Source organism: Hyla sarda, chromosome 12 (genome assembly GCF_029499605.1).
Source record: "Hyla sarda isolate aHylSar1 chromosome 12, aHylSar1.hap1, whole genome shotgun sequence".
Taxonomy (NCBI): Eukaryota; Metazoa; Chordata; class Amphibia; order Anura; family Hylidae; genus Hyla; species Hyla sarda.
Window position 1 is genome coordinate 19,575,570 of NC_079200.1, and position 15,709 is coordinate 19,591,278.

General features: G+C 42.2%; 1 protein-coding gene across 1 annotated transcript in view; it reads right to left on the reverse strand.

The window, feature by feature from the left end:
* Window positions 1-1,238: 1,238 nt before the first annotated feature.
* The window catches only part of LOC130296190 (NXPE family member 1-like), a 67,931-nt gene continuing 53,460 nt past the window's right edge, over window positions 1,239-15,709 (reverse strand). The window contains exons 5-6 of the mRNA XM_056547468.1: window positions 2,652-2,867; window positions 1,239-1,929 (exon numbers count right to left, since the gene is read on the reverse strand). Coding sequence (XP_056403443.1) covers window positions 1,412-1,929; window positions 2,652-2,867 — 734 coding nt within the window. The 3' untranslated portion in view covers window positions 1,239-1,411. The remainder of the gene's footprint in view (window positions 1,930-2,651; window positions 2,868-15,709) is intronic.

Genomic DNA, 15,709 nt, shown 5'->3' on the forward strand with positions numbered 1-15,709 from the left:
GTCTGACTACAGTGCTCTCTGCTGACACCTCTGTCTGTCTCAGGAACTGTCCAGAGTAGCTGCAAATCCCCATAGCAAACCTATCCTGCTCTGGACAGTTCTTGAGACAGACAGAGGTGTCAGCAGAGAACAGTGTGGCCAGACAGAAAAGAACAACTCAACTTCAGTAGTTGATAAGTACTGGAAGAATTAAGGTTTTTTAGTAGAAGTAATTTACAAATCTGTTAAATTTTCTGGAGCCAGTTGATATGAAAAAAAAAAAATGTTTTTTCATGGAATACCCCTTTAAAGGAGATATATCATGCCAAACAACTTATCCCCTATCCAACTACTGGGACACCCGTTATCTCCTGCACAGGGTCCCAGCTCTCCCCGGGAAGGCGTGTTGCCTTTGCACAAAGTGGCGGCCGACATGCCCCCTCCATGTATTTCTGTAGAAGAGCAGTTATGCAATCTCTATCTCTCCCATAGAGATACAGAAGGGGGGGGGGGGGGGGGGGGGTGTTGGCCGCTGCTTCATGTGGGAGAGCTGGGGTGCCGTTCAGGAGATCGTGGGGGGTCTTTTGGATAGGGAATAAGTTTTAGGCATGATACTTCTCCTTTAAAGGAATTAGTAGATATTGTCTGGGGGGGTGATCACTTTTCCTTCTTCCGAAGAGAATGGGGCGTGTACTTCACATGAGACATATAGCATAGTCTGTGTTTTTCATCCTTCGCTATCTAATTGATATAGATAATATTACCACAAAGAAATATGGTGCAGCAGCCTCCCATTGTTCTAATGGGATTCTACTGCACCATACAATAGGAATCTTTTGCAACAGAAATTCCAGACCCTACACTCCTTCGACAGAATGAACATGTATACTCTTTGGTGAAATCCATTCTGAAATGCATTGACATCAATTCAGATGGGATATTGGTGCCTGCTCCAGACAGAATGTCTGCCCAGAATATTTCTGGGTGGAGTTTTTGTAGTGGGAATGAGCCCTAATCCTTCTAATACTATCAGCTGCTGTATGCTCCAGACAAAGTTGAGTAGCTCTTTCCAGTCTGACCACAGTGCTCTCTGCTGCCAACTCTGTCCATATCTGGAACTGTTCAGAGCAGGAGCAAATCCTCATAGCAAACCTCTCCTGCTCCGCACCATTCCCAACACAGACAGAGGTGACAGCAGAGAGCACTGTGGTCAGACTGGAAAGAACTACACAACTTCCTGTGGAGCATACAGCAGCTTATAACTACTATTTTTTGTTTAATAGAATTCATTAAAAAAATATATATAGCTTTCTGGCACCAGTTAATTTGAGAACATTTTTTTCCTCTCGAGTACCCCTTCAGTAGTGGCGTTATTACTGAAAAATATAGTTGACTTATTTTTTCTCATTTTTGGACAAACCCTTTATAAATGTTAAGAACATATATATGAAAAAAACATATTTATCTGGTTCCTGACTACAAGTTCTAATGGATGGACGCGATATGAGTTGAAGGCGATTGTCATGTCCCATGCATCAACAGTAGCAACAGGAAGATCTTTGAAGGCTTCCATTACAATCAGGTATTGGATGTAGCCATGAAAGTCACTGAATCTCTCCATGTCCGCTTTGATTTCTCGAGTGTTCTCGGCCTTGATGATGACCTTGGTATCTGGACTCCTTAAGAAGAGTCTTTCCACAGCTCTGTGTACATTCATAACCCTCCTGATGAAGAGCTGGATTGGTAGAGGTCGGAAGTGTTGACCGAGTGAGATGACCAGGACATAGTTTGGACCTCCAGCTATATGATCGATCTCATCGCTCATGTGTAAACTACCTTTAACAAAATGGGTACGCGCTGTAACAAAAGGATGACTGTGACTGTTAAAGAACAAAATGATATTGTTTTTATCATCTACTGCCATGTGGGGGAATTTAAAAGTCTTCAATCCTGTTGGAAAAGAAGAAGTTGACATTGTCAATAGAACCTCTGATCTGATTTTATGAGAGCCATATTTTATATCTCCTGTGAATGTACCAGACTGATATTAGCATTGGCCATGAATATCTGATCAATAAAGGTCCATCTTCCCGGACCTTTGCATTAAGTGCATATATGTACAGTGTATATTACATAGTTATATAGTTTGTAAGGTTGAAAAAAGACAAGAGTCTGTCATTTCAACGTTCTATCCACATAAATTTAGTATCCATAACCTGAAATGTTATATTTCTCTAGAAAAACATCCAGGCCTACCTTCAACTTGTTTATTGAGTCAGACATCACAACATCATGTGGCAGAGAGTTCCATAGTCTCATTGCTCTTACAGTAAAGAATCTCTGTCTGTTATGATGGTGAAACCTTCTTACCTCTAGACGTAGAGGATGCCCCCCGTGTCTTGGTTACCGGCCTAGGTATAAAAAGATCACTAGAAGGATCTCCGTACTTTCCATTCATTTATTTGTACATTGGGATCAGATCCCCCTAAGACGTCTTTTCTGTAAACTAACTAACCCCAAGCTTGATAACCTGTCTTAGTCCTGTAATCCTCCGATACCATGAATTATCTTTGTTGCCCTCCTCTGAACCCAGGCTTAACAGGTTCAGTTCATTCATCACTAGTTGTGTGTGTGTTTGCATGTGTCTCCCTGTATGTGGTGCGTCTGCATACCTGGTAGTTTTTTTTCCAAATATTCAAACCATTGTCGCATTGTGGAGTCTCCAAAAAAATGAACTCTCTTATCCTTTAAACAAGCGTACATCTGTTCTTGGGTCATATCTGGAAAATTACAGAAGACAGGTCTCCACCTATTTTGTAATACAAAACCACTGGGAAGAGGAGATTCCATTCCAATTGCACAAGTCTTTAAGTTAGATGAAGTTGAAGCTGCGGGGATGAAGAATATTGATATTATATACATCATTCATAAATTTTACAATGTATATAGATGCTTCATGTGATTTTTAGATACACTAGTATAGGAAGTAAAAGACAGTTAGGCGAGGGCGTAAAAGACATACACCAACAAAAATAACTTTTTTTGACATATAGGGGGAGATTTATCAAAATTTGCTCAGAGGAATAGTTGCTGAGTTGCCCATAGCAACCAATCAGCTCACTTCTTTCATTTTTAACAAGGCCTCTTCAAAATCAAAGAAGCAATCTGATTGGTTGCTATGGGCAACTGGGCAACTTTTCCTCTGGAGAGGTTTTCATAACTCTCCCCCATAGAGCTTATTTGCCACAAGCAATATTCCTGCATTGTAATTTGTTTCATCCCAGCTCAGTTACATCTATGTATTTTGAACTTTTTATTGCAGTTTGGTCAATTGTTCCTCACTTAGAGCTTGAGTAAATCACAGGGTCTGATGTGCAAACAGGAGGTCAGTGTCTCCTGTGTGACTTATTTTCTTTTAGCTATAGGAATACACCTTAATCTGTCAAATCCATCCTAGCAGCTTTCACACACCTCCCCTCCCTTACCAAGTTCTGCCCTTTTTACTCTGTATTTTTTTTATTATGCACAAACTGCTGATGAAGATATACTAGAAGAGCAGGGATATAATAGAATCCCTACTGTGGTTACCTGCTAAATTATGAAACTCCCCTGAATCACAATGTCTGCCTCTGCTATCTGCCTTGTGCTATGTGCAACTTCTCTAATGTAGCCTATGAGGAATACGCTGAGACTGCATAGTGTGAGTTATGGGACACTGTCACTTGTTGCACTTAGATTAGTTGAAATTAGAGGCACTGAAATGTCATCACGGCAAATCCAGAGGCATTATAGAAAATTTAAAAGAGCAAATCAAGATGGCAGATGATCCATAAATGGCAAATCAACTAAATACATAAGGCATACACAAGAGCCTTTACATTATAGTTTAACCCCTTAACGACAATGGGCGTAAATATACGTCATGGTGACGTGGTACTTAATGCACCATGACGTACATTTATGCGCTGACATGATCGCGAGCACCGGAGCGGTGCTCGCATCATGCCCAGCAGGTCCCGGCTGCTATCAGCAGCCAGGGACCCGCCGGTAATGGCGGACATCCGCGATCATGGCATCTGCGGCATTGCGGTACTTTCAATGGATGATCGGATCGCCCGCGGCGCTTACGCGGGGATTCGATCATCCAGCATGGTGGCTGGAGGTTCCCTCACCTGGCTCCGGCCGTCTCCCGGGGTCTTCTGCTGTGGTCTGAGATCGAGCAGACCAGAGCAGAAGATCACCGATAATACTGAGCAGTGCTGTGTCCTATACATAGCACTGCACAGTATTAGCAATCAACTGATTGCAATGAATAGTCCACTATGGGGACATAAAAAGTGTAAAAAAAAAAAATTTAAGAAAATATAAAATTAAAAAGTAAAAAAAATAGAAAAACCCCTCCCCCAATAAAAAAGTAAAACGTCCGTTTTTCCCATTTTACCCCCCAAAAAGCGTAAAAAACAATAATTAATACACGTATTTGGTATCGCCGCATGTGTAAAAGTCTGAACTATTAAAATATATTGTTAATCATCCTGTACGGTTAACGGCGTAATCGTAAAACATTTTTAAAGAGTCCAAAATTGCTTCTTTTTTGTCACATTTTATTCCCAAAAAAATTAATAAAAAATTAATAAAAAGTAAAACCTAGGCAAAAGTGATACTGATAAAAACTACAGATCATGACGCAAAAAATGAGCCCTCATATTGCCCCATATACGGAAAAATTTGAAAGTTATAGGTAGTCAAAATAGGTAGTCAATTATAGAAAATAATATAATCATGTGTATCATTTTAATCGTATTGACCCACAGAATAAAGAAAACATGTAATTTTTTCCGGAAAGTGTACAGCGTGAAAACAAAACCTTCTAAATTGCGGTTTTCTTTTCAATTTACCCACATAAATAATATTTGTTTGGTTGCGCCGTACATTTTATGGTAAAATAAGTGATGTAATTACAAAGTACAATTGGTGACGCAAAAAACAAGCCCTCATATGGGTCTGTGGATGGAAATATAAGAGAGTTATGATTTTTAGAAGGCGAGGAGGAAAAAACGAAATGCAAAAATAAAATTGGTCTGGTCTTAAGGCCAAAATGGGCCTGGTCCTTAAGGGGTCAATAATAGCTTAAGCTGATCTTTAAAACCCCTTAGGGACATTGAGGGAGATTTATCATTGGATTCCTGGCTTATTTGTGGCTGTAATGTGGTGCAAAATTTTGATGCAATTACAAAATCTGTCTATGAAATCCAGTGTTTGATTTCTGACATTGCAGTGGAAGATATTTGCCAAGTACACCTTTGAAAAAAGGTGCAAAAAATTTGATTTGGCCGATTAATTAAAAACGGCTATTTCTGGCCTACAGAGAGGCTCAATAGAAGTGCCTTGTCCTAACACACATATGGAGTGTGCTGTTAGTGAAATAATACTGTTATTCAGTAGTGATGAGCGGCAGAGGCCATATTCGAATTTGCGATATTTCACGAATATATGGACGAATATTCGTCATATATTCGTGAAATTCGCATATTCGTTATATTCAGATTTTTTTGCACATATGCGAAAATATATGCACATATTCGCGAATATTGAGCCCTCCCTTCTCTTAATGGTATAGGGAACTGTGATTAGTGCATTAACTCTGTGATTTTTTGCCCGTTGAAACCTATAGGCCCATTGTGGGCTATGGGGATCTCACGGCATGTTAAGCAGGACCGACTCTGCAGCACAGTGGATGGGAGGCCACCACTGGTTCTAGTCCTGGGGTGGGACAGAGCTTCACAGTGTTGTGGCTTAAAGGGGTACTCTGGTGAAAACCTTTTTTCTTTTAAATCAACTGGTGGCAGAAAGTTAAACATATTTGTAAATTACTTCTATTAAAAAATCTTAATCCTTCCAGTACTTATTAGCTGCTGAATGCTACAGAGGAAATTCCTTTCTTTTTGGAACACTAATGACATCACGAGCACAGTGCTCTCTGCTGACATCTCTGTCCATTTTAGCAACCATGCATAGCAGATGCATAGCAGATGTATGCTAAGGGCAGCATGGAGGCTCAGTGGTTAGCACTGCTGGTTGGGTTCAAATCCCACTAAGAACAACAATAAATAAAGCGTTATTATTATTATAACATCAGCAGCGAGAACTGTGCTCGTGATGTCATCAGAGAGCATTCCATAAAGAAAATAATTTCCTCTGTAGCATTCAGCAGCTAATAAGTACAGGAAGGATTAAGTTTTTTTTAATAGAAGTAATTTACAAACATGTTTAACTTTCTACCACCAGTTGATTTAAAAGAAAAAAGGTTTTCACCGGAGTACCCCTTTAACTTTACTTTCCTGGAAATGCTGCTGATTTGCCCATAGCAACCAATCAGATTGCTTCTTTCATTTTTCATAAGGCCTCTGCAAAATGAAAGAAGCGATCTGATTGGTTCCTATGGGCAACTCAGAAACTTTTCCTCTACACTGGTTTTCCGCATATGCGCGAATATTGAGCCCTCCCTTCTTTAACCCCTTAAAGACCCCGTAAATTTACGTCCTGCGCCGGCTCCCGCGATATGAAGCGAGATCGCGCCGCGATCTTGCATCTTATCGCTTATCGCTTCGGTCCCGCTTATCGCTTCGGTCAACGGCCGGGACCCGCGGCTAATACCACACATCGCCGATCGCGGCGATGTGCGGAATTAACCCTTTAGAAGCGGCGGTCAAAGCTGACCGCCGCTTCTAAAGTGAAACTGAAAGTATCCCGGCTGCTCAGTCGGGCTGTTCGGGACTGCCGCGGTGAAATCGTGGCGTCCCGAACAGCTGATCGGACACCGGGAGGGCCCTTACCTGCCTCCTCGGTGTCCGATCGACGAATGACTGCTCCGTCCCTGAGATCCAGGCAGGAGCAGTCAAGCGCCGATAATGCTGATCACAGAGGTGTTAATACACGCCAGTGATCAGCATGCCAGTTGCCCATAGCAACCAATCAGATCACTTCTTTCATTTTTCACAAGGCCTCTGCAAAATGAAGGAAGCAATCTGATTGGTTGCTATGGACAACTCAGAAACTTTTCCTCTGGACAGGTTTTGATAAATCTCCCTCTATGGGGGAGATTCATCAAAACCAGTGTAGAGGAAGAGTTGTGCAGTTGCCCATAGCAACCAATCAGATTGCTTCTTTCATTTTTGAAAAGGCCTCTGAAAAAAAAAAGGCCAGGAAAAGTTTCTGAGTTGTCCATAGCAACCAATCAGATCGCTTCTTTCATTTTGCAGAGGCCTTGTAAAAAAATGAAAGAAGCGATCTGATTGGTTGCTATGGGCAACTCAGCTGCTTTTCCAGGAAAGTAAAGTTAAACCACAGCACTGTAACACTCTGTCCCACCCCAGGACTCAAACCTGTGGTGGTCTCCCTTCCACTGTGTTACCTAGACGGTCCTGCTTAGCTTACTGTTTTACATGCCATGAGATCCCCATAGACAACAATGGGCCTATTGGTTTCAATTGGCAAAAAAATCACAGAGTTAATGCACTAGTCACATGGTTCCCTATACCATGCAATAAGGGAGGACTCCATATTCGCGAATATGCGCATATATTTCCGCATATGCACATAAAATTTTACATATGCGCATAAAATTTTGCATATGCGAAAACAACTAATATTCGTAATTACGAATATATATTGATATTATTCAGTATGACATGCAGATTACAGGCATCGCTGTTAGAATCACTGAGGCAGAGCGGCACAATGACACAGCCTGGAGTTAGCGGCAGTTTGAGGAGACAATAGGGCTTCATAATCCCTAAAATGAAAAGATGAATTTTCTAATTTAAATTGAAGATTTATGGTAGCTAGTGCTACCATCAAATTTTTTAGGTAATATCCCAGCAGCAAGCGTCTCCTCATGCTGCTGGGACATTACCTAAAAAATTTTATGGTAGCACTAGCTACCATAAATCTTCAATTTAAATTTGAAAATTTATCTTTTAATCTTTGGGATTAAGTGGCTGAATGACACAGCCTGGAGCTGGCGGCAGAATGAGGAGACAATTGGGCTTCACAATCCCTAAGATTAAAAGATGAATTTTCAATTTTAAATTGAAGTTTTATGGTAGCTACTATTGCCTTAAATTTTTTGTTGGTAATATAAAAGCAGTGAGAGAAGACCATATAGTGGCTAAATAATACAGCCTGGAGGTGGCAGCAGCATCGGGAGTCATGAAAGTGACCCGGTGACAGAGTGGTGTGGTGGGTGGCAATACCAGTACCCCGTGACAAAGGTGGATGAAAAAAGGTCTGATGCGAAGGAATTTTGTAACTGGGCATCAACGCCTTAAATCTATTTTGCACTATCCATATTTGTGAAGTGTTTGGTTTGGCACCATAGTCAATCTATTCTAATGCATCAGGTATTGGTGGATGGAAATCCTGGCTGATCCATGCCTAAATCATCTTCACAATGCAGGTGAAGAAAGGTACTCATCAGCGACTGTAGACTCAGGCTCAGAGGGCCCCAAGACCTGCGAGATGATGGATGATGGCGCCGTTAGGCATTGGCACACTGACTACGTAAGATGTCTCTGTAGTAGGTCAGTTTGTCCTCCCTCTCAGTGGGTGTAAAAAAGGCCCCCATTTTGTGCCGGAAGCGAGGGTCCAATAAGGTCCAGAAGTCATCCCACTGCCGAATGGTGACAATTCGGCGGTCAATATGCATGCAACTGAGCATGCATCATGCCATTTGTGCAAGTGACTCCATCTCCACTGCATACTGCCATGGTGTGTCTGGGTCCTCTGTCTCTAGCTCCTCTGGCTTCTCCTACTTTCCTGCCAGATGACTAGAAAAACCACCCATTTCGCTAAACCTAAATTGTGCTCCACTGCGCCCTTCCCCCTCCTCCTCCTCCAGTTCAGCCCCCACAGGGCTCATGTAGCCATGAGATGTAGGCTCCACATCTCCAGTGCCCTGACCAGCCATTGTGTTGTAGGAAATGAAGCAGTGGAATTATGTTGTTCATCCCGTAATCCTGGCGACTGACTAATAATGTGGCTTCCTCAAAGGGACTGAGCAAACGGCAGGTCACGTATGAGCTGCCACTGGTTGACATTGAACTTACACAGGGGAGTCCCCCTATCCGCTTGGATCATCAAGAAATCGGTGATGGCTTTTCTCTGTTCGTATAGTTGGTCCAACATATGGAGGGTGGAATTCCAACTATGTTGGGGGATATCGTTCTGACACTGCAGCTCAAGGAGGATGTGCTTTGCAGTGTAAGAGTGGCTGAAGTGTATGCAAAGTTTCCTTTCCATTGTTAGGATGTCTTGCAAATGGGGGGGGGGGGGAACTTCAGGAACAGCTTGACCACCAGATTGAACACGTGTGCTATGCAGGGTGCATTGCTCAGCCTTCCTTGTCGCAGCGCAGACAAGATGTTCTTCCTGTTGTCAGTCACCATGGTTCCCATTTCCAGTTTTCGTGGAGTAAGCCATGCTCCGATTTCTTAATGAATGACTTTTAGCAGTTCCTCCCCTGTGTGACTTCGTTCTCCAAGGCAAACCATGTGAAGAACAGCGTGACACTGCCGTATCCTGCACACATGGTATGCTGGAGGGGCACTGAGACTTGTCTGTGCAGTGGAGGCTGAGGACACAATGGAGGATGAGGAGGCGGAGTCGCACACTGTCACAGGACCAACGGCCTGAGAGCGTGGAGGAGAAAGTGGTGTGTCCAAGTTGCATAGTTACAGTTCCAGACGTTGGGGCTGCCGTGCACTTTGGAACACACCAACAGGCTCAATGACTGGCCCACCTTCTCTTCCACAAAATTGTGCAGGGCTGGTACTGCCTTTTTAGAAAATAAATTACAGCTTGGGACTCTCCACCTCGGCTCGGAACAAGCCATTAGTTCTCTCAAAGGTGCAGCACCAGCAACTTGGACAGGAGCACATTCAGCTTCTGCACCGTTGGATTAGTGGGCGCATACTGTTGTCTCTTGGACATGACTTCGCCGATGGATTGCTGGCAGAATGACTGACTCGAAGTAGGAGGAGCAGGAGCATCTGGATCGACAGAAGAAGGGTATGACACATAGCTCCCTTTGGCTGAGGTGGTGAAGCCTTGGCTGGCTGAAACAGGGAGCGGCATGCCACTGGGTGAGGCAGCAGGCTGGACCACCACATCGTGGCCCAGGTCGCATTATGGTGGCACAGCATATGTTGATGCAGAGCCGTGGTGCCAACATTGGGACACTGGCCACGCTTCACCTTCTGCCGACACATCTTGCATGTGGCTATGTTAACCTCCTCTGGATGCTTGATGAAGAACTGCCCCACCGCCGAGTAGCTAATTGTCCCACCAACAGTCCACACTAATTGACTGCTACTGCTGCCGTCTCCAGGAACCCCTGTTCCATTATCTCACGGGAAGGTAGGCTGCCGTGAAGCAGGTGGTCTCAACCGAGCACATTTGGCTCCAAAATTTCCTCTTCTGCCACCATTCTGACTGCCAACCATGTTACCATCTTGATGGCTCAGCTGCTGCCTCACGGGCAACCTGCAACCCTGTTCTCCTAATGATGATGAAGCCCTTCTGCACCTAGCTCCCAAATGTGATCAGCTTCATCATCAACAAGTGTCTGCACGTGACTAATGTCCTCCTCAGGTTCCTCAACAGTATCTGCTTCAGGACCCTGAACATTGGCAACACCACCTCCCATGTCACTCTCCTCATCACTACTTGCCTGCCTAGCGGAGGAAGTGGCAGATGTCTCCTCCACTTCTTAGCTGGGCCGTAGCTGCTGACTGTTTTCTCTTAGATCGTCCTCACTGAATAGTGGAGCTGAACCCACTGCATAAGATACTTCTGTAGGGGAGGGAACAGCATAAGACAGGCAAAGGGAGGACAGGGACTGCTGCGGGCCATGCCAACTGAGGGTTGTGTCTGAGGAACCCACCGACTGTTGACTGGGAGAATCAGATGCCACTTGTGATGAAGTGAACACTTAGATGTACGTATGTGGTATGCACTCATGAGGGCAGTTGAATGCGCTCCACTACACTTAACAGTATTTGTCTAGAACAGCAGCAGGTGTGTATTTTTGGCTGTCCTTTCCACAGAATCTAGGCCCTTGAGACTTTAACAGGAACAAAACAGCACACCAATTAGATTTAAGTATGTGGTATGCACTTACAAGGGCAGAAAAATTTGCTACAGTACGCTTAAAAAAGTATTTGTGTACAACACCAGCCGGTGAGTACTTTTGCCTGGGCTTTCACAATATCTAGGCCCTTGAGACTTTAACAGGAACATAATAGTACACCACTTAGATGTACGTATGTGATATGCACTTATGAGGGCAGAAAAATGCGCTACAGTACGCTTAAAAAAGTATTTGTGTATAACACCAGTCGGTAGATACATTTGCCTGGCCTTTCACAGTATCTAGGCCCTTGAGATTTTAACAGGAACAAAATAGTACACTACTTAGATGTACTTATGTGGTATGCACTTATGAGGGCAGAAAAATGCACCACAGTACGCTTAAAAAAGTATTTGTGTACAACACCAGACGATTAGTTTTTTTTTGCTTGGCCTTTCACTGTATCTAGGCCCTTGAAACTTTAACAGCAACTAAATAGGACACCGATTAGATGTACGTTTGTGGTTTGTACTTATGAGTGCAGAAAAATGAGCTACAGTACGCTTAAAAAAGTATTTGTGTATAACACCAGCTGGTTAGTACTTTTGCCTGGCCTTTCACAGTATTTAGGCCCTTGAGACTTTAACAGGAACAAAATGATACACCACTTAGATGAATGTATGTGGTATACACTTATGAGGGCAGAAAAATGCGCTACAGTAAGCTTAAAAAAGTATTTGTGTACAACACCAGCTGGTGAGTACTTTTGCCTGGCCTTTCACAGTATCTAGGCCCTTGAGATTTTTCAGGAACAAAATAGTACACCATAAATAAATATTTATTTAAACCCCCAGGTCGTCCCATCATTTCAAGTATTTATTCCATCACTGCTCACTTATCCCATTATGTTGATTTATTCCTCCAACCATATGTTTCTCAGTTACCCTCTTATTTGAGGGATTCCACACAATTAATTCAAGAACTCAGTAAACTTTCCCTTCCACCTCCTTTTTTCTTTTTAACCCTTGATGTGTGTTCTCTCTATTCAAACATTTGCACAGAACTTGGCCTAGACAGCATAGAATATTTCCTAAATAGTGATCCGGATGTATTAAGTTTATTTTGGAGCACAATATATTCACCTTTATTAATATTATTTACAGACAGACTAAGGGCTGTGCCATGGGGACTCCATTCACACCTAGTTATGCAAATTTGTTCATGGGGCGATTCGAGTCCCAGTACATGGCACAGTCCTTTTTATTTTCTCAACACGTTTTATTATTTAGGAGATTTATAGATGATTTATTCTTTATTTGGACAGGGACCCAATCGGAGGCGGAGGAGTTCGTTAATTATTTAAACCACAATGCATAGGGGCAACAATTCACACTACATTTCTCTTCTGTGACAATAGAATTTTTGGATTAAGAAATCAGCAAAATTGAAGACAGTCAAATTATCACTCGTACATATTTTAAACAAGTAGACGTTAATAGTTTCTTGAGTTTTGACAGTGCACACTACCCAAACTGGCTAAAGGATCTGCCCTATGGGCAGTATGTCCGCATGGGGAAAAATTGCACAAGTGATGCAGATTTTAAAATACAGTCGGCATTGTTGCAAAAACATTTTTGGGATAAGGGATACCCGAAAAAATTATTATGCACAGCTTATAATAAGGTGAAGAAAGAAAAAAAATCAGATTTGTTTTTTTGTGACTAAAAATAAAATAAAAAATGCAGGTTCAAATGGTTGAGGAAAATAAATTTAGATATAATTTTATCACTAACTTTAATAATAGCACAACTGAAACGAAAGAAATCCTCAGGAAAAATTGGTTTATTGTCCTCGCTGACCCTGTATTGGTAACAGTTAGTCCCTAGATACCCTAATGTCACATTTAGGCATTCTAAAAATCTGAAAAACTTATTGGCACCCAGTAGATTTAATAATATTAATTCTCCGGAAAATAATGGTGAGATAGTGGAAAGGGGATGCATTCCTTGTAAAAAAAAAAAACATTGCCTCTGCTGTAACATGAGTCAGAGTATCAGGATTGAGAGTTTCGTGTGTTTCTAAACTTAGAAAAAAATTTTAATAAAAGATTTGATCGATTGTGGCACACAATTTGCGATCTATTTATTGGCATGTAGTTGTAATCTACAATACATGGGTTGCACCGTACAGACGGTGCTGTTTAGTATGTGCAAACACAGATCCAACATAAAAAATCTATTTGTATTGCATAGTGTTTCATGACACTTCTCTATTGTCCATAAGGGCGATATAAGTTCTTTACACCTAACCATACTTGAACAAATTCCAGAAGATTGCCCTAACCGATTTCAACGTCTGATTAACACAGAGTCTTTTTGGATCCATAAGCTGGCCACGTTGATCCCCCCAGGGATTAAATGAAATGATCGAAAATGTGCTTTGAAACACAATCCTGATACTCTGTTCACATTGAACGTTTCCCCTGCGGTTTCTTTATATAGGTCGTAGATTTTTACATAGTGATACTTTTATACATTTTGATATTTTTTCTTTTTTCTTATTTTTTACTTTTCAGTATTCCTGCCTTTTAATAGCAGTAATATCTGGTCTAAATCTAAATAGTTTTATTTAATAATTATTCCTTACAATATATGTTTATCAAACACAAATTCTGATACTTTCAGGATCTGGACTGGTATGCAGAGAGGACACAGGAAGTGGATCCTCTGTGTCAGTGTGGTGATGGCGTGGGCCGTACCAGGGGAACGGAATCTAAGGGGTTACTGGTTTTCACCAGAGCCCGCCGCAAAGCAGGATGGACTTGCAGCGGCAGGTAACCCCCAGGTCGTTCCACCCGATAGCGACTCAACCCCACTGACAGCTGAGACAGGCGCGGTACACAGGGTCAAGGCAAGAGCAAGGTCGGACGTAGCAGAAGGTCAGGGCAGGCAGCAATGGTTCGTAGTCAGGGGCAACGGAAAGGGTCTGGATACACAGGCTTGGGATACACAAAACGCTTTCTCAGGGCACTAGGGCAACAAGATCTGGCGAGGACAGGAAGGGGAAGTGGGCTATATAGAAAATGGAGGTGATTGCACTTGATTGGGCCAGGCACCAATTAGTGGTGCACTGGCCCTTCAAATTTCAGAGAGCCAGCGCGCGCGCACCCTAGAGAGCGGGGCCGCGCGCGCCGGGATGGGACGGAAGGAGGACGGGGCAGGTGAGCAGAACGGGATGCGACCCGCGGGCAGGCACGTCCTGCCGCGTGTATCGCATCCCCGCCGGGGGACTCAGAGCAGCGCTCCCAGTCAGCGAGTCTGACCGGGGCGCTGCTAACAGAAGATGAACGCCACGAGCGCTCCGTGAAGGAGCAGGGACCCAGAGCGCTTGGCGTAACAGATACTCTGTTAAAATTTAGCGTTTTCTTTGCGGCTTTTCCATTTATATATATATTTTTTATTATTTCTCCTATATTTTCCCCTTTTTTCTTTTTTCTTTTCCTTTTCCTTTTCCCTTTTCTTGCTCTTCAACAATTATAAAATTTGGTTTAAATATTATTTATTTTTGGTATTTGGAATATTTTTATAAATAGATGGTGTGTTTGCCGACGCACATACCTATGCGCATTTATATTTGCATTGGTGTTGAAATGTAATAAGGAAAGACATCAAGTATATTTTAATATATTTAAAAACATTTATACAAATAACTTGTATTGAAAATAATCAACATAGAAAATAAACAGAACGCTTATTTCTTTGCGCATATGTACGCATGTCCATAACACACATATTCTATCTGACATTATGCTGGTTTTATATTTCTTTTTTGTGCGAATAATTGTTTTTGATATGTATTCTATTTATATTTTGTATATTATAGGGAACTTTGTGTTTCTTTATATATATATATATATATATATATATATATATATATATATATATATATTTATGTGGATATAGTTTTTTTTGCATAATCCTATTTCTTTCAACAATTGTTAAGATGCAACATAGGTTAGGAAAGAGTTAATATCACTCTGTATATAAGATCCTTCCCCATCTTAATTGTCAAGTGTGGTGAAACGCGTTGCATTGTTTTAATAAACCCCTTCTCTACTCACCTGACGTGTCCATTCCTGGCTGGCACTGTTATAACCCACCGCTTTCTGGAAGTCTTCTCCTGGTATTGTTAAGAATGTACATAGACATTCTTTGGGCGGAATTCCGCCGGACTGCATTGCCACTAGGGATGAGTGAATCGAATCTGAAGAATCCAAATTCGTTATGAATTTCAGGAAAAATTCAATTTTCAAAGAATATGAATATCACCACTTCATTAAACTCCATTTAGTGCGGTCCAGGCTCCAGGGGGCATATAAAATGGCAGGTCCACATGTGAGGACATGGGGGAAGGAATCCTGGGAAGGTGGGAACAAGGGTTGGCAAGATGACCCTGAATCACATGCAGCATGCAGCCTATCAGCAGCCAGCCACCCCTGTGATGTCACTGCCCTATATAATTGGCATGCATCTTGTGGCCAGTCACATCAGCGTTCTATTACAGAGAGATAGAGAGGGACAGACAGCAGTGTGTTTTGCACAG